This window comes from Hemiscyllium ocellatum, chromosome 17, assembly GCF_020745735.1.
Source record: "Hemiscyllium ocellatum isolate sHemOce1 chromosome 17, sHemOce1.pat.X.cur, whole genome shotgun sequence".
NCBI classification, from domain to species: domain Eukaryota; kingdom Metazoa; phylum Chordata; class Chondrichthyes; order Orectolobiformes; family Hemiscylliidae; genus Hemiscyllium; species Hemiscyllium ocellatum.
Genome location: NC_083417.1, coordinates 41,332,373 through 41,359,227, shown reverse-complemented (window position 1 = coordinate 41,359,227; position 26,855 = coordinate 41,332,373). Strand labels below are relative to the sequence as shown.

The window sequence follows — 26,855 nt, the reverse complement described above, 5'->3', positions numbered from 1 at the left end:
ATATTCATCTCTTTAAAATTCTCAAGTTTGAAAATAATATTTGCACAGAAGGTATTTCCACTAATGGGGAATCCAAATTTAGGAGTCAGCAATATGAGAACCCCAAATAAATTCAATAAGGAATTCAAGAGACATCTCTTTAGCTGAGATTAGTTAGAATGGGGAACTGTCTACCACACAGTAGTTAATGCAGATAGCAAAAAAATGCAGTTCAGGGCTCAAGGTAAATGGGATTATAGGAGAGATAGTTATGGTTAAATGGAGAATCTCCAGATATTTCTCCTATGCATCAATTAGGGTTGATTTGAATTTATATTGCAAGAATGTGACACAGTTATGTATTTTGAGTCCCAATAGACTTACAAGTATCCTATATTTTTTATTCTCACAGCCATGGAATGAAAAAAATATTTTCCTGTCGTGGTATTGCAATTGCAGTAGAATGTTTTTGGAATCGTGGTCACCGAAATATAACTGTGTTTGTTCCTCAGTGGAGAACCAAGCGAGATACCAAAATTACAGGTATGTTTCAAAAGAAAAATTAAACTTGCAATAAATGTTGAAAATGTTGGGATATTTGTAATTTGAAAATTAATATAATTGTGCTGACTTTCTTGAGGTAAAGAGTTATTATTTCTTTAGAACTTCTCATGAGCAGTTCAAAGTTAAGCTAAAGTTAAATTAATATTCTTGATTCTATTCGGACTTGCACAGAATGAGCCATTATTTATTTTTAATCTCTGGCTTCTCAAAGCTTCATGTATGTATGTGCCTGCATAAATTTTTTAAAAATCTGACAGTCATTGATTTTTCAGTAGAATAATTTTTTGCTTTTCATTTTGAAGTACTGGTCTCCAAATTTCAAGGTTAGTATACGTATTCTCTCTTTTTTAACAGAGCAGCATTTCTTAACTGAGCTTGAAGATCTTGGTGTCCTTTCTTTTACACCAGCTAGAACAGTATGTGGAGTAAGAATTGCATCACATGATGACAGGTAAAATTACATGTCCAACATATGTGCCCTGTGTTCTTTACTTCAGACCATTGATGACAAACTGGGTTTTGGAACTTGGTTATTTTGTGGTATTGATTTTTCTTTCTTTTAATTGCAGCTTTTAAAATTCTGTAAAATAGAACAAGGTTTGAATCAATTGAAGTATTGCACATTTAGTATTAACATAATGTTTCATATACTATACAAATCTGCAATAAATCTGTTATATTAAAAATTAACAGTTACACTGATTTTTAACTTTGAACTTCCTGTTGTATTAAAATGAGTCAAATATAACAATGTTAAAATAACTATTATTCAGGTTTCCATTGAAAACAAATGTCCATGTCTCACTGCTTCCTGCCCACCCATCAACCAAATAAAATGTGCTCTGAACCAATTGCCCATAATGACAGACAATTAATTTTAGCATTTACTTATTGAGTTGGCGGCAAATAGCATTTGCCATGTCATGCTTTTTCATTTGCTATGTGGACACGGTAGTCCTGAGAAGAATCATGTAAAAATGTTGTAGATGCAAAGATCCATCTACAGCAAACAGTGGAAACTGGGAAACCATAAAGTAAATATATTGAAACAGAGAAGTAATTTGAACTGATTGAAAACTACAAAGAAAGGTGAGAAATAAATATAAGTAAAGAAACATAAAACTTGGCCCTTCTGCAACTTCATGACAATGGATACAGGCTATTCAAAATGTAAAATTTGATCACCTGTCAATACTATATTCTTTGCGAGTTTTGAGAAGATTTGTAGCTCAGGTTGAAGTTTTGAATGTAGGTTTTCTCGCTGAGCTGAACGGTTCATTTCTAGGCATTTCATTACCTTACTAGGTAACATCTTCAGTGGACCTCATGCGAAGCAATGCTGAAAATTCCTGCTTTCTATTTAAATGTTTGGGTTTCTTTGGGTTGGTGATGTAATTTCCTGTGGCAAAGTCACTTCTGGTTCCTTTTCTCAGGAGGTGGTAGATGGGGGTCTAACTCGACGTGTTAACTCTATCAATAAACACATCGAGTTAGACCCCATCTACCACCCCCTGAGAAAAGGAACCAGAAGTGACTTCGCCACAGGAAATTACATCACCAACCCAAAGAAACCCAAACATATAAATAGAAAGCAGGAATTTTCAGCATTGCTTCACATGAGGTCCACTGAAGATGTTACCTAGTAGGGTAACGAAACATCTGGAAATGAACCTTTCAGCTCAGCGTGCACACCTACATCCAAAAGTATATACTCTCTTTTTAAAATATATGCAACTGCTGGCTGCAACCAAATTATGAAATAAGAATTACATTGGATGTCTTAAAGTGTAATTAAATATAATAAAAGTTGATTGTTGTAATGGATGACATTGTAGCCAGAGAAAAGCAGCATCCAAGACCAACAGCAGGAATAACTGGCAGCAGTTAATTTTCTCTTATGTAGTGGAGTGAGAAAAGTCACAATGGAATATTAGAAATTGCAGTGGTATGAGCTATTCTATTTTCCTTCTCTCATTTCTGATAGAAATTTATTAATTTTGTAGTGTGATCTAGAGACCATTATTGATACAGGTCAAACTTTTCTCATGTTTATGATTCATATAGTTCCTACGTCCTGTTTATCATAGCTTCTGTATTAATGCAATGACATTTCATATTCCATCTTTAACAAAATGTCACAAGAAGTCCTTGCACCAAACCAAATAGTGATTGATTACTGAAGTTTGTTATTCCGGCATTGTGGAAATAACTTGCTGTGAGATTCACTGCCGGTGGCCTGTTTTTATAGGAAGTTCAAGTCTGAGGTAGTGACAAAGCAGTTGGAAATTTGAAGAATGGTGATGGGTTGAATGTAGATTATCAAAGTCCAAAACTTGAGGTATATTGAACTATTTCCCATCTTCTGTTACTGTAATTGACAGTCTTTTCTAATATTTCCAAAATACTTGTTTGCCCTTTTACAGGTTTTTATTGCATCTTGCTGAGAAAACTGGTGGGATTATTGTTACCAATGACAACCTCAAAGAATTTGTGTATGAGTCTCCAGCCTGGAAAGCAATAATTCAGGGCAGGTAACCATGTAGCAGTTTTATTATTTCACTTTAATCCATTTACCATGATAGATATGTCTTGAAGTAAAGGGTGTTATTTATGTCAGGGCATGCCTTGGCATGAGGAGTTACCAAGAGGGATCATCGGATCTGATAGCATTAAGAAGGCAGCTTGGTCTCAAAAATTTGGAGGCAATTGCAAGTTTTGGGAATATTGAGAAAGCAGTCTAGAAATTTGAGTACTAACATACAAAGTCCCAGAAAGTGATTCTCGAGTCCAGCAGTAATTTTAGAACACCTGAGTAAGGCACAATGCCTGGTGACATTATTTGGTGTAGCTGGCACTGAGTGGAGCAAGGTTTAACAGCGTTACCAGTGAACAATGCTAGAAGACTTTGACCCAAATTGCCAGTGCTGGTTTTCTAACCAGGAGAAAGTGAGGACTGCAGATGCTAGAGCTCAGAGTCAAGAGTTTAGTGCTGGAAAAGCACAGCAGGTCAGACAGCAACAGAGGAGGAGGACAATCAACATTTCGGGCATAGGCCCTTCTTCTTGATTCTTCTGCTCCTCGGATGCTGCCTGACCTGTGCTTTTCTAGCACTACACTCTTGACTCTGTTTTGCTCTCATTCAGACCCAACGCCTTCTGTGTACTGCCATTATTGTCCTATCTTTCGTAAACCATTCATAATTTTCTTTGAATGTCTTGTCCATCATTTTTCCTAAACTCAGTTTCTGTCTTCATGATATCTGCTTTATAAGTACCAGCCGCCTGCTTAAAATAATTGGATCGTATTGATTATGTATTTACATAGAAATATAGAAACATAAAAGATGGAGGCAGGAGTAGGCCAGTGATTCCGCGAGCCTGTTCTGCCATTTAATATGATCTTGGCTGATCGTTGAGCTTGGTACCCTATTCCTGCACCCACCCCCAAATATCTTTCTACCCAGTTAGCCACAAGAGCTATATCTAACACCTTGCTGAAAACAATGTTTGGGCTGCAGACACTTTCTGAATTTCCGAGGCTCATCACTCTGAGTGTATCCTACCCACTTATATCTATTTGCGTCATTAATTCATCCACTTTATTTTGAATGCTTTGTGAACTCAGGCAGAAAGCCTTAAGGTTTGTCTTTTTAACATTTCTTGTCCCATTCCCACGTTATGTTTTACTGTGGCCTTGTTTGATTTTGGTGTTTGATTGCTCTGTGTATCACTTCTGTATTGCCCTTGCTGTCTTTTGTTCTTGTCCTTAATTTCCCTTCCTCTAACTCCTTGCATGTGTTACTACCCCGCTGACAATTTAGTTAAACCCTACCCAAATACTCTAGCAAATATTATCCTAGGGCATCAGTCCTGGCCACGTGTAACCTATCAATTTATACTAGTCCTACCTCTCCCAGAACCAGGCCAAATGTCCCAAGAGTCTGAAGTCATTCCTTTTACTCTGTCACTTGAGCCACATATTCAGCCACTATATCTTGTCATTTCTACTCTGATTAGCATGTGGCATTGATAGTGATCCTAAGATCATGGCCTTTTGAAATCTTACTTTTCAGTTTGATTCCTATCTTCCTGTTGTCTGCCTTCAGACCACCTTTTAAGCTATGTAATTGGTATGAATGTGTACTTGACCATTGATTATTCATGTTCTTCCCTTTAGATATCCTGTACCCGCTCTGAAACATCCTTGACCCTTGTACCATAGAGGCAGCAGGTCATCTTGAAATTTTGTTTGAGGGCACAGAAACACCTATCTATTCCCCTTACAATTGAATCCCCTACAACTGTTGCATTTCCACACTTTTTGCTCCTCTCCTGTGCAGCAGAGCCATCTGTTGTGCTACAAATTTAGCTGTTACAGTTCTCCCCCTGAGAAACCATTCCCCTCAACACTTGAAGGTAGTATATCTGTTTTCCGGGGGAATGGGCCACAGGATTCCTGCACTCCCTGCCTAATCCTTTTAATCTGCGTCATGGTCACCTGTTCCCTTTCTGACTGTGGAGTCTTAGCCTGCAGTGTAGCCAGTTCTCTTTGTGCTGTTACGATTCTCTTGGCTTTGTAGATGCTCCAGTGTCTGCAGCCAGTTTCAGCGCCAAAAACCTGGACCCTTCTTTTCTGTTCCTTGTTACTACAAAATTAAGTCTTTAGAAACTATAAACCACAAATACACCTTACGAACTGTTATTTTCATGATTTCAACAGTACAAAAAATAGACAATTTTAGTGTGCTATTGTTAGATAAGTGGCTGACTTTCTCCATTATTAATAGACTAATTTCCATGAAGAATAGTCCTATCACAAGTTCATTTATATAGTTCTCATTTTGTTATTTGCAAAAAGATCTTTATGTTTTAATACTGGTTTAGAATAAGTTAACTAAAATGAATAAAAATATTATTGAAAATTAACAATTTGCAACTCTTGGCTGAGATCACTTTTTGTTGTAAGAAAAACTACTTTTTGATAATTACCTTGAGTACTCCTGTATCTTTCAAAACTTGGAAATGGCAAATAAATTCTCTTTTCCTCTCTGAATTTGAGAAGTATGATTCTGCCTTTCAGTGGAATTCCTCCATTGTATAGTGTATTGATTTTTCAAAATAAATGCTCTAATTTGCAAAAAGCCAAGCTCAAAATTAATATCATTAAGCTTTGTGGAGAAATATTCTTGTGTGATATGCAAGAATTTCAATGCTCCTCATTTCCTTCCTTCTAAAAGGATAATGTGATATTGTTCTACAGGCACTGGTAGTCCTCTGATCGTAGTGATTGACTTAGTTGATGTTAGTTGGCTTTATCACAAAGTACAGCATCACCTTGTGGTTTGACTATGCAAATACACTTTCAAGCAGAAGTAACTGTAATTGGAAGCAGGAAAACTGCCTATGTATCATAGAATCAATCAGTACAGAAAAGTCCATTCAGCCCATCAAATCTGCACCACCAAAAATATACTACTACCTACACTAGTCCCACTTGCTCTCACTAGGTCCATAACATTGAATATTGCAAGTGCTTCATCCAAGTCAAGGTTGGGGCCTAATGCTTTCTGTCAACAGAGGTGTTCCTTGACAGGACAGAGAAGCTAAGCGCCCTAATGGAAATCAGCAAGGCTATCTCTGGTGGACAAAGTTTTAGTTCAGTGGACTTCACCCTTGACCCCTTGAGAAATGTCAGCTGATCAGAGAGTTGAGAGTCTCCAGACTTGCATGTCAGTTTCTGATGAGCTGGGCTTATATTTTTATTACTTTCTCCACTGCTCAAAGTCGTAAGTTTCAGTTGTAGTGCAGTGATCATTGTTTGACTAAGGTTATATAGCTCTGCAGACCATAATAATTTGGCATCAGATACAACAGTAACAGTAATATAGTGTATAGGACCATTCTAAATGGTGCATTTAGCTAGTTATATAATTAGGAGCTATCTTTTTAAAAGTTTGGTTTTTAAGTTTAGAAACTAATGTTTATAATTTCAATCAATACAATTTTGAATGTTTGAGAGAATCCCAGTAAAATGCTATAATGTTAGACGTTTAGCTTTATGGTGAAATTAAAGATATTCTAATACTTTATAGAGTCATCATGGAAATAGGCATCCCAATCTGTCCTTAGAGCCATTTGCCAGCCTTTGGCCCATATTTCTCTGAACCCTTGCAATTCATATACCCATCCAGATGCCTTTATAACAGGTGTACCCACCTCCCCCACTTCCTCTGGCAACCCGTTCACTTAGATGGTGGTGCATGCATGGAAAACGTTGCCCCTCAGGTCCCTTTTAAATCTGTCCCCTGTCACCTTAAGCCTATATGCCTTCTAGTTTTGGACTCCCTCCACCCAAGGGAAAAGACATTGTCTATTATTTTATCCATGCCCCTCATGATTTTATAAACTTCTATAAACTCACCCCTTAGCCTCTGCCATATGGAAAAAGCCCCAGTCTGTCTGTCTCACCATGTAACTCAAACCCTCCAGTCCTGACATTATCCTTGTAAGTCTCTTCTGCACCCTCTCCAGTTTAACAACATCCTTCCTTTAGCAGGGCAACCAGAACTGTAAGCAGTTTTTTAAACGTAGCCTCACTAATGCTCTGTACAGTTCCACCATGACATCCCAACTCCTATACTCAATATTCTGGTCGATGAAGGCAAGAGTGCCAACACCACCTTCAGCACCTTGTCTACCTGCGACTCCACTTTCAAGGAACTATTCACCTGCACTCCTAGGCCTCTATGTTCAGCAACATTCCCAAGGCTCTACCATTAACTGTATAAGTCCTCCCCTGATTTGCCTTACCAAAACACAACTCTTCATATTTATCTAAACTAAACTCCAGCTGTAACTCTTTGGCCAATTGACCCATCTGACCAAGATCCCATTGAAATCTGAGATGATCTTCATTGTTCATTACCCCACCTGTTTTGGTGTCATCTGCAAACATACTAACCATACCTTTTTAAATTCACGTCCAAGTCATTTGTAAAAATGACAAAGAGCAGTGGATCCAGCATGATCCTTGTGGCACACCGCTGATCACAGGCGTCTAGTCTGAAAAACAACCCCTTACCACCACCTTGAAGAAGAAATGAGCAATTGCTTTTCTGAAATCCACCTGGAAATATTCCTGTTTTTATTTTATTTTAATATTCACTTGGTATGATTTGATAAGCTCTGAACTCTTTCTTTATAAATTAGGTTACTACAATATACATTTGTTGGAGATTTAATTATGTTACCAGATGATCCCCTTGGAAGGCATGGTCCTGGATTGGAGGCTTTTCTGCATCAAGTGGATGTTTCAAGGTACTTGTCACAGTTAGACTACTTATCACATGTTTAGATAACGAATTACTTTGGCTGATAAGAAAATTGTGGAGTAAATTAAGTATTTTTTATGTAGTTGATTTTTTTGTTGTGCTGTCGGTACTAACTCACTGCAATATAGCACTAGGAATATGCAGTATTTGCTCATAGTTCTTTTTGCTTTAATTTAGATATTGTCATATTTGCAACAGTGGGAGTTACACTTGTATGTTTGCCTGATTATCCCTTCGTGTTCCCGCACAAAACATTGAAGTTTTTTTGTCTTCCTTAGGTATTGACTCTAGTTATGGCCAATCAATTTTCAAAAATACTGAGTCAGCAGTGTTCAAGGAGAGGCTATGAAACTGTTTTCATAGCTGTTTAATGTTTAAACCACCTGAGCCAATGCAAAGTTGTCATCCGTTTTTGTAATAATCTGTGTTTATTTTCAGTTCAGTTATATGCTGCATTTAAGTAGACCCTGATATGTTGTACCACAGCACTGGATCATCAGGAGTCTATTTTACTTCACACATGCACTGTTATGCTGCTATAATGCTGGCGATCTGAAATAAAAACAACAGGAAGCGTTGGAGAAACTCCACAGATGTGGCCATATCTGTGGTGAGAGAAGCAGAATTGATGTTTCGAGTCAATATGACTGTTCGGAGCCAAAGAGGAGTCACATTGAACTCTAATTCTCTTTCTCTCCATGGGTGTTGTCCAGACCTGTGAGAGGTTTTACCTTTGGATCTAAAAACATTAGAAATAGGAGCAAAGATAGCCCATTACGCCTGCTTTGCTATTCTAAAACTCTGACTAATCTGGCCTGTGCCTCAAGTTCTCTAGTGTTTTCTTCTCATAGTCCTCAATTCCTCTGTGTTTCAAAGATCTGTCAACCTCCTCTTTAAATACATTAGTGATCTAGCCACCACAACTCTCTGGGCGAGAATTCTAAACTTTCACTGCCTTCTGAGAGCAACAAATTCCTCCACATCTCCGTTTTAAATGAGTGTCTCTTATTCTGTAACTATATTCAACCTAGTTTAAGATTTCCCCCTAGTGGAAACATGATCTCAACATCAACCCTGTGAAGTCTCTCTTTTATATTCACTAAGGTGATCCTTCATTCTTCTAAACCTTATTCTGTTAAGATCTTACCTATTTTGCCATCTTTGGTGAGCCAACCTCTTGATTCCAGGAATCAGCCCAGCAAATCATTTTTTTTCTGAGGGTGGGTTACCTTTCATCTGAAGGGAAGGTGAAGCTTTTACATTATGTTGTATTACTTCATTATAAATTTAAATGGTGGGTCTGAGATTACATTCAATTGAAAATGGGTCATTCAACCAAAAGAGTTTTGAAGGGCTTAAAGTCATGATCATGCCGATATATGCTTATGGGATGCTATAATCCATAACGAAGCAAATTGCAGATTTAGCAATTCTTAAACTAAAAGTAATGCCTTCTTCACAATTTTTTCCCCTTTAGGGCTTTGCCAGAGAAGACAAATGTCAAATTTCATCCAAGTGTACCATTTTCAGTACCACGTGCCACCTTTACATTTGAATCGCGACGACCTGAAATGCCCCCTTTGCGAACAAGAGAGGAAACTGATCAACTAAAACAAAACTTGTTGAAGATATTTCCTGAAGTCAGTCAAAGACAGAAAATTGATCAGATTTTGGCAGCACACCCACACATGAGGGACCCTAATGCACTGTCTGCAATGGTGCTGGACCAAGAATAACTTGTCATGAATGTTGGAAGTGTTGATAATGTTAGAATATTTTGGGAGTCCCAAATCAGTTGTCGAACGGCAAGGTACTTTTCTTTTTGTACCAACACAATGGCTTGTCTCAGTTGAAGTAGAAAATTTCCCTTACGACAAAAATACAGTGGTTTGACTGTTTTCTGTGGGACAGAAGAAGCTGCCACGATTCTCATTTTGATGAATCTACTTCAGCTTATAAGTCGTCCTCTGTCACAGCTGAAGTAATGGAGTCAAACGTGTTTTTATCTTATTGGATGTTTTTCAGTTAAGGACCCGGGGTGACGGAAATAGCGTAAAGAACAGTGTGGGGAAGCCATAATGTTCTTCACTTAGCCTTTCAATATTGCTATTCATAGTAAGAACTGAGAGAATATTTACAAAATAAGTTTTAGTAATAGATTTGCAAATATTCAATATTCATTGACATAATATTTATAGAAAGGCAGTGTATAAACTGGGTGACATTTTATTTAACTACTGGCTGAAGGAATATGTAAATATTACAAAAAGTATATATTTTTGTTCAGATTCAAGTGTAAATTTCAAAGGTTCTGATTGGATGGCAAAACTTTTTGAGAATGTATTTTGTTAAATAGAATCTGTTAAAACCATAGCTATAAACATGACTATTGAAAAAGTCAAAAATCAATCACTACCAAATGCCAAAAATCCAATTAAATTTGTACTTTAATACTTTATTTTCTAGTATGCTTGTTCTTTGTTTCTCAACCAATTTTTAAAATGTAGCATCACCCAACGTTGTCAGTGGACAGTAGCTGGTAATTGAATGGGAGGTTTCTCTTATCTCTGCACATCTTTCCAGTGAGACAAAAACGGGTATTGCAGATGCTGTAGATTAAAGTTGAGATTAGAGTGGTGCTGGAAAAGCACAGCAGATTTATCTTTCCACCCCCGAGGCTCCCTGCCTCATTCCTGATGAAGGGTTTTTGCCCGAAACATCTCTATTTTCCTGCTCCTCGGATGCTGCCTGACCTGTGCTTTTCCAGCACCACTCTAATCTTGACATGTATCCAGTAACAGAACCACACAGACTAGGATAATCCAGAGTTTTGACTTCTGATCTTTGCATTAACTAGTCATATTGTGGGTTCATGTAACTGATAATATTTTTGCTATAATGGAGTGTGGGTAATGCTTTTGTAGCTCTAGAAAGAATGAAATTATTTGCCATTACATTTTGGATTTTTTAAAGAAATGAGTAATGTGCATTGAAATGTCCTTACAATTATCTGAGGCAGATTAATCAACAAAATCTTGATAGTTCAAATATTTTATCATCGCCTCATTTAGGATATTCATCAAACTGGTTTCTTTACCCAATATTATGTATGGTGTTTATTACCTCTTACCGGTTGTAAAATTGTTAAGTTTGTAAATAATTTTAGCACTTTATTTTCTAACTAAAACAAGTGCCAAAATGAGAAACATTTTAAACTGCTTTTTCTGTTACATTTCTGAAAGTGATTCTGTTGCTTCATAGGGTAGTTTATGGTATGGCTGTTCATTCAATTTTGTGTATTTGATCTGAAACCAAAGCATTCAGTAACATTTTTAAATTATTTTTAAGTTTAAAATCTCACCTATTTTGTAGTGTTGTACAAATGCTATACTTTACAATTCATTAAGTTTAATTTGTATCCTTAATGGGCAAAGTCAACTCAGTCACTTTGAGTAAGATATAGTACTTCCTGTTGTGTATGTTAGCTGGATTGCTGGATGTTCCCTTAAAACCACCATCTGACAGTTTTATCTCTTCAGCACTTTACTGAATTCAACTGAAGGAAGTCCCAAATTTCCAGTTTCCAAAAGTGCTGTGTCTCAATTCTTTAAGGGTTATGATCTGTATGCCAACTCTCATCAAGCACAGTTATGTAAAAGACTGGTCATTTGGTAGTACAGAACTTGAGTATTGCTGAGAAAGACCATTCAAAGCATTTAATCTTGAATTCACCAAGACAGTTCATAAGATTTCAATAAAAGGGAATAAGCATTTGTACTGTACCACTAACGTTAGCTGCTGCACTCTCTATGCCAATGCTTCAATGAATCACAATCCACTTGCTAACCTATCAACACTCTTCTTATTCTGTATAATTTTTTTTCGAATATTGGTATTCTTACAAATTATCTGTTGAGTACAAGATGAGAAGCTTCAGCAGAATTTTTTTTTCAGCAACATTCAAGTATGTAGATTACCTGATCCTATGCTGTGTGGCAAAGGAGCAAGATTTTCTGATACTTTTGAGGTGTTTTTATTTGACAATGAGAAGCAACAATAATAATTGGAAGAAGTTGAAATTGATGGACCTCAAGGATTTGACGTTTGGTGCTTTGTGCATAGCTAGTTACCTCCTTTTAAAGTATATGTACAATTACAAAGATAACTGATCAAATTAATACAGCAAAGAGTGGTCACATTCAACTCATTCTGTGTGATGAGGTTTAGTTTCAACATGCAGTATTTAAAAATAAATGGTAGTTACTTTGTAATTTGAAGCTATGGACTTTACCATTGCCATAACTTGGATGTTCAAAGTTTGGGAGATTTGTAGCTCGGGTGCTCGTTGTGATTCTGTTCGCCGAGCTGGGAATTTGTGTTGCAGACGTTTCGTCCCCTGTCTAGGTGACATCCTCAGTGCTTGGGAGCCTCCTGTGAAGCGCTTCTGTGATCTTTCCTCTGGCATTTGTAGTGGTTTGAATCTGCCGCTTCCGGTTGTCAGTTTCAGCTGTCCGCTGCAGTGGTCGATATATTGGGTCCGCTCACCACAGACTTCCAGGCAGAATATTTTCCTTCTACTACCGCTCGCTGTCTTCTCTTGGCCAGCCAATTCTGTATCCAGACAGCAATGTTCCCCTGAATCCCATTCCTCCTGACCTTCTGAATGAGCCTACCATGGGAAACCTTATCAAATGCCTTGCTGAAGTCCATGTACAGCACATCCACAGCTCGACCCTCATCAACTTTTCTTTGAGGATGTGACTAGAACTCTATAAGGTTTGTGAGGCATGACCTGCCCCTCTCAAAGCCACGTTGACTGCATTTAATCAAGACATGCTTTTCCAGATGGTGATAAATCCTATCCCTCAGAATCCTTTCTAACCCCTTGCAGATGACAGACGTGAGACTGCGGTGCTGTACTTTTCTATGTTCTGTGAATGGCTGATCTACCTTCATTCTACCATTTGCACATCCAAAACATCTCTCAACATTAAGTAATTAATAATGGTCCATCCACAGCTCTGGCATGGAGAATTCCTAAAACTCTGAACTATTTTTTAATTAATATTATTGTCCTCATCTCTGTACTGGCTGTCCCTGAATGGTATGTTCTCTAACCAGGAGTTTTTTTTTCAGCATCTCCCCGTAGCAAAGTAGATAACTTCTCACTTTCTGTCAAACTAATTGTTTAATTAAATTTATGGAGTGATGAAACACACATGAAATTTGGTGTCACTGGTGGGACCAGCATCTGTTGCCTTTAAGAAGATGATGATAGGCTCCCCTCTCAAAATGTAGATGAGGAAGTTCAGCTTTTGCAACATCACTCATCCTCCCTTGCTTGTCAAGATGTGGATCCTGCATTTAGAGAATGTGTATAGGTTGATCCGTTCCTAGCAGTCAGAGAGGTCGCCAAGGAGCAGCGGAGTCTGTCGGGAAACATGATTATATGATGTAAATCACTTGCTTTTAGCTTTGGCGTTGACCAATTCCTGGAGGCAGTCGGAGAGGTCACAAGATTACATGTTCAGGCAGTTGCTTTACCCGAAACACTACTCGGGTAGTGTCTCCCACCCATCCTCCTCTAACCAAAAGAAAAGTTCTATGCGTTGATTGGTAAGGTGACAAGTGTTTTCTTTCATGTTTCATTTTTTTCAGCAGTCTATTTGGGAATTTAGAATAGTAGGAATGGAGGTTAGGACAGTTGAATGTTCCTCCTCCAATATATGCGCAATAAGGGTCACCTCTTGTGTCCCTGCTGACTTCATTTGTGGGAAGTGCATCCAACTCCAGCTCCTCGAGAACAGTGTTAGGGAACTAGAGCTGGATGAACTTGGGATCATTCAGGAGGCGGAGAGAGTTATAGAGAGGGGTTACAGGGAGGTAGTTACTCCACAGCCACGTGAAGAAGGTAGATGGGTTTCCATCAGGTAGGAAAGAGAACCGGCAGTCAGTGCAGGGATCTCCTGTGGTGGTTCCCCTCAACAACTAGTTTACAGTTTTGGATACTGTTGAGGAGATAACTTACCAGGGGTAAGCAATGGGGCACAGGTCTCTGGTGCAGAGTCTGTCCCTGTTGTTCAGAGGGAAAGGCGGAAGAGGAGCAGAACGTTCATCACTGGGGACTCCATGATTGGGGGAACAGATAGGAGGTTTTGTGGGTACGAGAGAGAGAGAGAGACTCACAATTGGTAAGTTGCCTCCCAGGGTTTATGATGTCTCTGATCATGTTTTTAGGATCTTTGAGAGGGAATTGCCCCAATTCGTGGTCCAAATAGGCACCAATGACACATGTAGGAAGAAGGTTGGGGAGAAATTCAGAGAGCTAGGATGGAAGCTTAGAGCTAGAAAAAAAGAGTTATCTTTGGTTTGTTGCCCATGAAGCGAGGAGCAGGGAGAGAGCGGAGTTGAACAAATGGCTGCAGGGATTGTGCAGGATGGAGGGTTTGGGATTTTTGGATAGTTGGATCTCTTTCTGGGGAAGGTGGGACCTCTACAATCAGGACGGTCTTCATCTGATTCAGATCAGCACCAATATCCTGGGGCGGGGAGAGGGGGAGGCGGTAGGATTTGCTAATGCTCTTCGGTGCCGGGGGTAAACTAATGCAGCAGTGGGGTGGGAACCTGCACTGTAGTTCCAGTGTACCCTCAATCTCCCATAATGAGGTCAGGGATAGATTTACAAGGGCAATCAAGATGTTGGTTTGAAATGTGAGTACTTCAATGCCAGGAGTGTCCGGAATAAGGTGGGTGAACCTGCAGCATAGGTTGGTACCTGGGATTTCGATTATGTGGCCATTTTGGAGACATGGATAGAGCAGGGACATGAATGGTCTTTGCAGATTCCAGGATTTATGTCTCATTAAGATTAGAGATGATGATTGGGGGGTGTGGGGAGCCGGGGGGGGGGGGGGGGTGGTGTGGGTAGAGTGGCAGTGCATTGTTAATCAAGGGTAATATTACAGCAACTGAGGATTTTTGAGGACTCATCCACTGAGGTAGTTTGGGCTGATGTTAGAAACAGGAAAGGAGAGGTCACTCTATTGGGAATTTTCTATAGGCCTCCAAATCGTTCCAGAGATATGGAGGAAAGGATAGCAAAGATGATTCTCGATAGGAGCAAGAGTAGTAGGGTAGTTGTTATGGGGGACTTTAGCTTCTCCAACATTGACTGGGAATACTAAAGTTCAAATAGTTCAGATGGGTCAGTTCTTGTTCAGTGTGTGCTGGAGGGTTTTCTGTCACAGTATTTAGACAGATTAACAAGGGGTGATGCTGTATTGGATTTGGTACTGAGGAATGAACCTGGCCAGGTATTAGATTTGGAGGTAGGTGAGCACTTTGTCGATAGTTACCACAATTTGGTTGGTGACGAAAATAGGCAGGGATAGGTATATATCACAGGGAAAGAGATATAACTAGGGGAAAGGTAACCATGATGTGATTAGGCAAGATTTTGGATGCATAGGATAGGGAAGGAAACTGCAGGGGATAGACACACTTGACGTGTGGAGCTTATCAAGGAACAGCTACTGTGGGTCCTTGATAAGTATATACCTATCGGGTAGAGAGGCAGTTGTTGAGAGAGGGAGCCATGGTTTACTAAAGAGGTTGAAGCTCTTGCCAAGAGGAAGAAGAAGGCTTATATGAGAATGAGGTGAGAAGGCTCAGTTAGGGGGCTTAAGAGTTGTAAGTTAGCCAGAAAAGACCTAAAGAGAGGACTAAGAAGAGCCAGGAGAGGACATGAGAAGTTGTTGGCAGATAGGATCAAGGAAATCTCTAAGGCCTCTATACGTATATCAGGAATGAAAGAATGACTAGAATAAGATTAGGGCCAGTAGTGGGAAATTGTGTGTGGAATCTGAGGACATGGGGAAGTGCTTATTGAATACTTTTCATCAGTATTCGCATTGGAAAAGGACAATGTTAGTGAGGATACCAAGATACAGGCTACTAGATTGGATGAGATTGAGATTGACAAAGAGGAGGTCTTGGCAATTTTGGAAGATCTGAATATAGATAAGACCCCTGGGCCGGATGGGACTTATATCCTCTGATTCTCTGGGAAGCCAGGGAGGAGATTGCAGAGCCTTTGGCTTTGATCTTTATTTCATCATTGTCGTCAGGAGTAATGTCAGAAGACTGGAGGATAGCAAATGTTGTTCCCTTGTTTAAGAAGGGGAGTCGGGACAATTATAGACCAGTGAACCTTCCTTCGGTTGTGGGTAAGCTGTTGGAAAAGATTATAAGGGTGGGGATTTATAATCATCTGGAAAGGAATGCTTTGATTTGGAATAATCAACATTGTTGTGTGAAGGGGAGGTCGTGCTTAACTAACCTTTTGAGTTCTTTGAGAAGGTGACAAAACAAGTGGATGAAGGTAAAGCTGTTAATGTGGTGTATATGGGCTTCAGTAGGTGTTTGATAAGGCTCCACATGGTAGGTTTTTGCCCTAAATACAGTATTTAGGGATTGAAGGTGATTTAATGGTATGGATCAGAAGTTGGCTAGCTAAAAGAAGACCAAAGGGTAGTGGTTGATGGGAAATGTTCATTCCTGGAGTTCAGTTACCAGTGGTGTGCCACAAGGATCTGTTTTGGGTCCACTGCTATTTGTCATTTTTATAAATGATCTGGATGTGGGCATAGAAGGATGGGTTAGTAAATTTGCAGATGACACTATGGAAGGCAGATTTGTGGATAGTGCCAAAGGATATTGTGGTTTACAGACGGACATAGATTAGATGCAGAGCTGGGCTGAGAGGTGGCAAATAGAGTTTAATGTGGAAAAGTGTCAGGTAGTTCACTTCGGAAGAATTAACAGGAATGCAGAGTAGTGGGCTAATGGTAAAATTCTTCATAGTGTAGATGAACAGAGATTTTGGTGTCCAGGTGCATAAATCCCTGAAAGTTGTCACCCAGGTTGATAGGGTTGTCAAAAAGGCGTATGGTGTGTTGGTGTTTATTGGTAGGACGATTGAGTTTCGGAGCCATGAGGTCATGCATCAGCTGTACAAGAAACTGGCAAGGCTGCACCTGGAGTATTGCATCCAATTCTGGTCACTGTTATAGGAAGGATGTGGAAGCTTTGGAAAGGGTTTAGAGGAAATTTGCTAGGCTGTTGCCTGTTATGGAAGGAAGGCCTTACGAGGAAAGGCTGAGGGAACTGAGGCTGTTTTTGTTGGAGAGAAGAAGGTTGAGACATATAAGACAATCAAAGGGTTAGATAGGGTGGATAGAGAGAGACTTTTTCTTCAGATGGTGAAGGCTAACACGAGGGAACTTAGCTTTAAATTGAGGGGTGATAGATTTAGGACCGGTATCAGGGGTAGCTCCTGTACTCAGAATAGTAGAGGTGTGGAATGACCTGCCTGCAACAGTAGTAGACTCACCAACTTTAAGGGCATTTAAATAGGCATTAGGCATACATATGGATAATAATGGAATGGTGTAGGTTAGATGGGCATCAGATTAATTCCACAGATCAGCTTTCAATGTTGTGCCGAAGGGCCTGTACTGCGCTGTAACATTCTATGTTCTAGGTGGAGACTTGACAAGATGAGTCTCATTTGCCTTTTGAATATAATTTCTGACAAAAGCAAACTGTATCAGGTTGTTCAGTATCAGTAAAATTAGCTATTGTAGCACACTTTAATAAGAAAAGTATAAACCCCAAACACACGTTCATGACTAAGGAAGAAGTCAAATGATTTAACATGTATACTTTAGAAAAGAGTTTAGACAGGACAAACAAAATTCCAAAAATCACAATTCCAGACCACCAAGTGGCAGTTGCCATTTTTTTAACCAAATTTCCTGATTATACTCACCCAGTCTGTCTGACTCTGGTGATGTCTCCCTCACATTGTTCATGTGCCTTCACTGACTGCAATAAGTTGCTTTCTAGATGAACTTCCAACTACAGTAATTAATACCTTATTTTTGCGACAGATTTCAGTTAAATGATAGGTAACTGCCACTCAGGTGGTTGCCTGTTTTCTTAAGTATTTTAACTTAATCAAGATCTCTTCATACTGACTGAGCACCCTTACTGACCAGTTTTTGATTCGCTAATCCTTGCAGCCCACTCCTGGTCACAGACCTCCAGTAGAAAAACAATCCTCCACCATCACCAACTTCTGTCTTCTACAACTGAACCAATTTTGTATCCAAATGGCTAATTATCCCTGTATTCCATGTGTTCTAACCTTGCTAACCAGTCTACTATGTGGAACCTTGTCAAACACCATGCTGAAGTCCTTATAAACAACATGCATGGGTCTGACTTCATCAATATTCTTCGTCACTTATATTAAAAAACTCAATTTTGAGTTCATGTGACGTTATTTCCCATACATACAGCCATGTTGCCTATCTCTAATCTGAAGGGATGAAGGGCTTTCGCCCGTAATGTCAATTTTCTCGCTCCTTGGATGCTGCCTGACCTGCTGTGCTTTTCTAGCACCACACTTTTGACTCTAATCTCCAGCATCTGCAGTACTCACTTTTGCCTTTCTCAAATCTGTCTTTACCTTTCCAAATACAGGTAAATCTTACCCCTTATAATCCCCTCCAACAATTTACCTACTACTGACATCAGGCTCACTTGTCTATAGTTCCCTGGCTTTTCCTTCCTACCTTTCTTAAGTAATGGTATCCGATTAACAAATCTCCAGTCTCAATGATACAAGTATCACAGCAAGGGGCCCAGCACTCGCTTCCCATAATATTCTGAGGAATCTGCGGACTGTACTTTTTGAATATCCGTTCTTCTTATACACGTGGTTCTCCTCTGTTTTCCGAAGTTCATCGTGCTGCAGTGTGTGGTGGCTCGTTGGAATAGTGTTCTGATACAGCTTCGTTTGTGTGTGTTGGGATGGTTGCTGGTGTAGTTAAGTATTTGGTCAGTGTTTGTCGGTTTTCTGTATATGCAAGTTTGTAGTTCTCCGTTGTCCTTGCTTTTGACTGTGACGTACAGGAACAAGCTCGCATTCGGAAAACAGAGGAGAACCACCTATACAATGTATTCAAGAAGAACGGATACTCAAAAAATACAGTGCGCAGATTCCTCGAGGACTAACCACGACAAGCAGACCAAACACAGCCAAAAAACCCTAACCACCTTACCATACATCAAAGAAGTTTCAGAAATGACAGCCAGACTACTAAGACCCTTCGGAATCCTAGTAGCACACAAACCCACCAACACTCTCAAACAAAAACTAACAAACTTAAAAGACCCAGTACAACCCATTGAAAAAAACCAGCATCATCTACAAAATTCCATGCAAGGACTGCCACAAAGACTAAGGACAAACAGGAAGAAAGTTAGCCACCAGGATACATGAACACCAGCTAGCCCCAAAAAGACACGACCCTCTCTCCCTCGTAGCCCTACACACGGATGAAAAAAAATCACCATTTCGACTGGGACAACACATCTATCCTAGGACAGACTAAGCACAGACATGCCAGAGAATTCCTAGAGGCCTGGCACTCCAATCACAATGCCTTAAACAAACACACAGATCCAGATACCATCTATCAATCCCTCAGGAAATGACATCACCACAAACCCCAGGAATCCCAGCCAGGACAAACATATAAATAGAAAGCAGGAGACAGCCGCTTCGCTTCACTTGGAGGTCACCACTGATGATGTTACGTAGCCAGGTAATGAAACGTCTGGATATCAAACCTACAGCTCAGTGAGCAAACCTACACCCCGTACACTTGCAATGTCAAGACATGGAAGGCGGAGGGTCAAATGCTGGAAAGTGGGATTAGAATAGTAAGGTTGTTGTTTTTGACTGGCACAGGCCCAGGGGGGCCTTTTTTTTTTCTGATTTGTAGATCTCTATGACTCTAATGCATTTTGGGTTGTACTCAGTCTAAGTTTCTTGAAGTTAGATACATGCATTCTGAGCATGATTCTTTCACAATGCTCCATCTGTCCTGTGATTATATTAATCCTATTGTGAGACTCTACTACTTCAACAGGAGTATTATAAGGTATACCTCTGCCTGGACCTTGCTAGAGGAGCTTTACAGTCAAAATGACAAATCAAAGGTAAGCGGTTGATAATATTTCATTTGCCCTATTTCTTAAATAAATTCCAAGATTAAAATCATAGTTCACCTCTTCAATTGTTTCTTTTTCTTTACAATTAACTTGCAGACGTTAATGATATATTTTCGGTTCTGTGCAATTTTTTGTTGTTTAATGCTATTATTCGATGTTATTATTCACCATTAAAATTTACTAATTAATTTTGTAGACAATTGCATGCTTGCTCTGTGGTTTAACTACCTCAAATAGATAACATCGGTAAAGGCATTCCATTACCTTGGCTCAGTCTTCCCAATGGCTGACCTGTTGAATAAGGACTCTATTGGTCTCTCAAGAATTTCTTTATTCAGAGTTTGGAAATGATGATGTGTTATTTTAAAGGATTAACTTGAAAGTGAAAAGGCATTTTATAAATGTCTGGATGAGTCTAGATTTAAAAGTTTCCACCTTTTCAGTAAAATATTTGCTTTTTTAGTTCCTGTAAAAGCAAATAATCTGTTGGATCTGCAGCAATAATGATAGGGTTTTCAGCTGCTTGTGTTAAGATTTTTGGATGCTTCTGTTAGTTTGTTATTACTTCAATCGTTATTATCTCAACTGATCATAATCACCATTCTTGAAACAACATAGCATACAAGGCTATGGACTAAGAGCTTGAAAAAAAATTGAACTGATGGATGAATGATGGCTGGTGTGGACATGAAAGGCTACTTTCCATGATGTAAAACCTCAATCGCTATATGTCTGTAACAATTCAGATCCCAAAGTTATTTGTTGACCATATTGGTCAGTCACTCAACATCTTCACGAGCTGCTGCCTGTGTATTTTTAATATAAAACATTAATGTTTACAACAAACAAAAGGAAAACAAAACTCAACAATTTTACACTATATATGAACTGTTTGAAATTCTTTAGGTTTAATGTAACAAACATCTTTTTTTTACCTGCAGTTGGACAATTATTATGGAGGATGGTGTGTGGCTGCAATTGAGTCTGGCAGGTGAAAAGTGGTCTCAAAACCTAGCTGTGGTTCTGCCCAGTACATCTGCTTCAGGGAAGCCATGTTTAGGTAGCTGGTCTTGAATTGGCTGCTCTCACATGCAGCCCCTGTCATGTTTGTCAATATGCCTTTGATATCATGAGATGTCTCTTAACTTGCAGCACTATGTGAGCAGAGGGTATAAAGATCTCATATTCCATCTTACCTCTCATATTCCATCTTATCTCTTATCACTTGAGGCATGCCACACTACTTTAGTCATGCTTCTCTGTTTTGACCTGCTAAATTAATGTTAGCCCTGACACTTAAGTGACCGATGAATGTCGTATTTGTATATAATAGTTACTGGAATAAATTTCTATTGGAATCGTCAATGCCTTGCTATCCATATAGTTTCTTATGTTATGGCAGTAAGCACAAGCATTGCTCCATCAATTTAAACATTTTGGAGGCAAACTCACATTATGGTAGTAGTGGTGGCTGTAAGTGAAAGATTTCAATATGTTGGTTGTAGATATTTGGAAAACTAATGGAAGAACAACTGGACAATAGCTATGGAAAACAGAAAATACAGAGAGAATTTCATATCCTTCAGCAACATCAGTTTCTGTAAGTACAGATAGCTGAACAGATCTTCAGATAGAGCTTATTTTCTTTTGTTTAGAATTTGTGTTTTTTGATTGCTTATAATGTTTTAATTTAAAGATCGTGTGCTTCTTAAACTGAAACATAAAGCTAATACATTGAGGTATAGGAAGTTGCAATGTCAGACTGCTCTTTTCCTGACAGCTGTTACATAAATGACAATATCTCATGCCACCGATTTCAAAATCTTTTTTATTAAGAAGAAACAGTTTTAACTTGTGCTATTATAAAGTCAAGGACACATGTCTTAAGGTGGTCTAGTATAACATTCTTGAACGGAATTATGGACAGTAGAAACCTCATTATAGACAGGGCAAGCAGTGATGCCTTTGTGTATTACAGCTGTTCAAAGAATATATGCACTCTATTTTTTTCAGACCAAGTGATAGATGAACCTGAGAAAAGAGCTCTAAAAAGAGATTTACTAATCCAAGTGCTCTTTCTAGAGTTGGCCAGAAAGATCCTGAAACAATTTGCAAAGTTCCTAAAGATCAGTTCAGGGTAAGAATGAACTTAAATTGATATCTGTTTATCCTGATGTTGTGCAGGCAGCAACCGCTCGAGTTTACTTGTGGGTTTGTCAGAAGGGCATAAGCATGACTTTTTCAGAGGAACTATCAGAGTTGGTCATCACCTCTGCATAAATTAAACCATTTAGGAAGATCATTTTGGTTTGAAAAAGGGCCATGGATGTGAATCGAACCAATGCCATTAAGTGTCCTAGATCAGATAAAGTCTGACAACAGACTACAATTCGGTGACAAACAATCTGAAGGCTTGGGTCCTAGTGGGACTGACCGATATCTCACCATTGCACTATTATCCATGCTCAAACTGTCTAGCAAAGCATATAATCTATGCAATGAAATCAATGATCTTTAATTATCAGGCAATTAAGCAAGATTCTTGTTCTGCAATGCTGAATTTTCATGCACTACTAAGGAAGGAGGGATTACTATCCCCAGTGCAACCTTTTGCTCTCGAGGCAACTGTAAATGACATGCCAAGCAACCTTCAGCGTTAAACATTTTGAGACCCAGGAAAATAACGAAGATGACTCTGGTGTTGATTATGTAACAATGTTGAATAATAACTTGCTGGGTGCTATCAACCAAGTGCAACAACACACAACACTTCTCTCTCTCGATCTGTATATGATCATCAGATGAGGATGAGTTGTCAAGCCTCCAATACTTTATTTGATTGGAATGTCAGTCTTGTAAACTCTGTTTGTATAATTCATGAATTGGCATCATTTTAGTTTGAAAAAGGGCCATGGATGTGCGTCAAATCAATGCCATTAAGTGTCCTAGACCAGATAATGTCTGACAACAGGCTGGTGTACTAATGGGACTGACCAATATCACACTATTGCCTATGCACAACAAAAATATCTGTTTGGAATTTTTTACTATTGGAGAAATTGGCAAGTTGTGTTGTTTCTCATTCTCAGTATGTCAGTATACCTTTAAGAGACATGCTTATGATGTCATTGCTGTACCATAGTGTATGACCTGAAACTATAAAGGTTCATACTCCATCCTGACCAGATAACTTAAAGCAAGTCAGTCTACTGCAAACATGCTCCTCCGTTGTAACCTAATTTAAAAAAAAAGTCACCATAGTTCCACTTTCCCGTTACAGAGAAACAACTGGTAGTGGTTTAACCTTAGGGTCACTACACCTCAGGCAAGGGGCAAGGTCAAGCGAATGGGACCTTCATGGTGAATCAACTATTACAGGAATTAAACCTGCGCTGCAAACTAGCCATCTGATCTAACTGACTCCCTTAGCACCTAATACCTCAATATTGCCCAGACATTTAAATGCCTAAGTACATTTTCATTAGTTTAATAAATATCTGTTGGATTCTTCAAAATCACAATATCCATATCAAATATTGAAATAAGCAATATTGGTAACTTAAGCAATACTGCATCAGATAAATCACCCTGTTGGAGATAATCTTACACCAGTCCCCAAGTACCACCTTTTCTCTTTGGGGGGAGAAAAGGCCTAGGGGTTAAAAATTAAATATCATTGCTTTATGGCTTCATTCTTTCCTGTTAAGATCACAACATAATGTTTCAGGTGCAAAGAAAAAAAATTTGAGTTCCCTAATATTGTTAATAATTCCAATAAAACTGTTTAGAATATTAATCACTGTTTCTGATCAAGCCTTGCATTACAGCTCATGAGTCAAAAGAGGGCAATGTTTCATTAAAAGTTATAGAACTGGGCATCCATCCAAACACCTCGGTAGCCTTGGTAGCGTGGGATGTTTGGAGAAGTAAACAAGATCAGTTCCCTAGAATTCAGGGCATGTCCCTTAAATCCCATGCTCTATATAATTCAATACCAGTAGTTACCATTGTATTGCATACATATTACTAACAATCCAAACTTTTTAGAACATTTCAAGTGCTAAGAATTGTAGTTTAAATTATAATTGTGCTTTGTTGCCTGTTTGGCAGCTGAGAATATTTTGTAGCTCTGCTTTTAAAGTTCAAGCTATTTCTGGGATAAGAAGATCATTTGAAAGGATGCCATAACTCTAGCCTTCAATAACAGACTGCACATGGGAAATTGGAATGCAGTTTAGATGGGTTTGGTTTAATCAGGCTAGATCCCTGCTCCTGTCTCTCTCCACATACTGAGAGGTGGCAGAATGCTAAAAGAAAGTTAAATGAATATGTTGGAAATTCTCAGCCAGTCAGGCAGCACATGTACAACAGATCAGCTTTTCTTCATTCTAAAACTATGCAATGTTAAATTTTGAATAAACCAAAACACTGTAGGGTCAAAAATGGACCAAAAGGGGACTTACCCCTGGAGGGGTGCAAAATGAATAATTTGCATCTCAGAATCCCTCGAATGCAGAAAGAGGCTTTTACCGTGGCTAACCCACATAGCCTGCACACTGCAGGGCAATTTAGCATGGTCAGTCCACTAACCTGCATATCTTTGGACTATGGGAGGAAACCAGAGCAAACCCACACAGCCACCCAAGGCTGGAATCAAACCCAGGTCCCCAGCACTGAGGCACCAGTGCTAACCATTATACCACCTCTGTCTTTACAGAAAAGAGAGCTGTGACAGAGTAGGGAACTCAGTCACTAAAAAAGCTCAAAATTGATATAACAGAAGTGTTCGTTAGACTATCAATGTTTAAAGTTGATAAAGCGTGGATCCAGATGAGGTACATCCAAAGATTCAGAAGGAAATAATAGTAGATATTGTGGGGGAGTGGCCACGATCCTTCAGTCCCCCTTACACCCAGGGAGGTGCCAGGAAATTCGTAAATTGCAAACATCGCAGCCTTTTTTGAGGAGGTTTGCAGCAGAAGCTGTGCCCACACATTTCCCCCACCCCCCCTGCCTCATCTCTATCCAAGGCCCCAGAGGATCCTTGCACATCCAACATAAATTTACTTGTACTTCCACACTTGTTATCTACAGTGTCCATTGCTCTTGATGTGGCCTCATCGACACTGGGGAGACAGGACACCAACTTGCAGAACTTTTCAGAGAACATCTCTGGAACACATGCACTAAACAACCCCACCGCCCTGTGGCCAAACACTTGAACTCCCTCTCCCACTCCGCCAAGGACATTGAAGTCCTGGGCTTCCTCCACTGCCAAACTCTAGCCACTCGATGTCTGGAGGAAGAATGCCTCATCTTCCGCCTTGGGCCCTCCAACTGCACGGGATTAATGTGGATTTCATCAGTTTCTTCATTCCCCCCACCCCCACCTTATCCCAGATCCAGCATCCCAATTCAGCACCGCCCTCTTGAACTGTCCTACCTGTCCATCTTCCTTCCCACCTATCCACTCCACCCTCCTCTCTGACCTATCACCTTTGTCTACCTATTGCATTCCCAGTGACCTTCCCCGCACCCCCCACCCTCCTCCCATTTATCTCTCAGCCCCCTTGGCATACCTCTCATTCCTGATGAAGGGCTTATGCCTGAAATGTTGACTCTCCTGCTTTTCCAACACCACACTTTTCAACTTTAATCTCCACCATTTGCAGTCCTCACTTTCTCCTATGACAAGTAGAGAGCAGCATTCCCTTTAATTTTCTTACCGCGGTCAGGATTCTGAGGCCTATGCATTGTAATGACTTCTGGAAGTCAATACCGTGATCAGTGTACCAGTGTTGATCGCTATATGTTTCATTGGAATATAAGAGTACAAGAGTAACATGGTAATGGTGAACTTGTGTAGGACACTAATTAGACCTCAGTTGGAGTACTGTGTGCCATTCTGGGAATCACATGCTCTGGAGAGAATGCAGAAGCTGTTTGCAAGAATGAGTTCCTGAAATAAGAAAAAGGCTAAGAGGAGATCTGATGGAGATTAGGTAGAGAGAAGCTGCTGCTGGCAAAGAATGAGAAGACATTGATATAAAGTGATCTGCAAATGAAAGAGGAAGCAGGATAAACCTTCGCACTCTGCAAGTAATTAGGGCACAGAATGTATTGGCTGGAAGTGTGGTGGAGGCACATTCAATTGAGTCATTCATGAGGGCAATGGATGATCATTTTGATTTTAAAACAATGTGCAAGTGTATGGGCATTAAGCAAGAGATTGGCACTGAATAATGACGCTCAGTTAAACTGTGCGGGCATGACAATTCTGTGCAATAAACCTTATGTGAAGACACCCCTCTCTTAACATTCACAAACAAAAACAGAAATTGCTGGAAGCACTCAGCAGGTCTGGCAGCACCTATGAAGGGAAATCAGAGTTAATGTTTTGTGCCCGGTGACCCTTCCCCAGAACCCCTGTTTAATGTTGCCAAGTCCAAAACTATCTTGGTTTTGCACCAGAAACAACAGCTCACTTCAAGTATTTTAAAGTTACTTGTTGTTAAGAAATGGAGTTTCTGGACTTCCATGTACATGTGAACATGAGAAATAGGAGCACAAGCAGGCTATCTGACCCCTCAGGCCTGCTCTGTCTTTCAATAAAATCATGCACTTGCACCAGAAGCAGCATTGCCAGTGCCAGGAAGGGCTGTTATTGATCCAGTCAGACTGCTGAGTGTGAGAATTAACAGAGGAAACTGGAAAAAACTCTGCTCGATCTCGATGCTTAGTTCACATCTACGACAAACCCAAACTGATCCCATTTAACTTGGTCAAACTCGAACAGTATTTGCTCTTACTTGTATATAATGGTGAAGTATTCTTTTCTGAACCTCTACTTTAGCTGAACACATTTTCCACTGTGTACAGAAATTGACTGGGAAACGTTACA

General features: G+C 39.5%; 1 protein-coding gene across 1 annotated transcript in view; it reads left to right on the top strand.

The window, feature by feature from the left end:
• Positions 1-10,838, top strand: part of n4bp1 (nedd4 binding protein 1) — a 28,192-nt gene extending 17,354 nt beyond the window's left edge. Inside the window, exons 3-7 of the mRNA XM_060837701.1 lie at positions 392-522; positions 898-994; positions 2,967-3,074; positions 7,752-7,859; positions 9,351-10,838. Coding sequence (XP_060693684.1) covers positions 392-522; positions 898-994; positions 2,967-3,074; positions 7,752-7,859; positions 9,351-9,609 — 703 coding nt within the window. The 3' untranslated portion in view covers positions 9,610-10,838. The remainder of the gene's footprint in view (positions 1-391; positions 523-897; positions 995-2,966; positions 3,075-7,751; positions 7,860-9,350) is intronic.
• Positions 10,839-26,855: the final 16,017 nt, after the last annotated feature.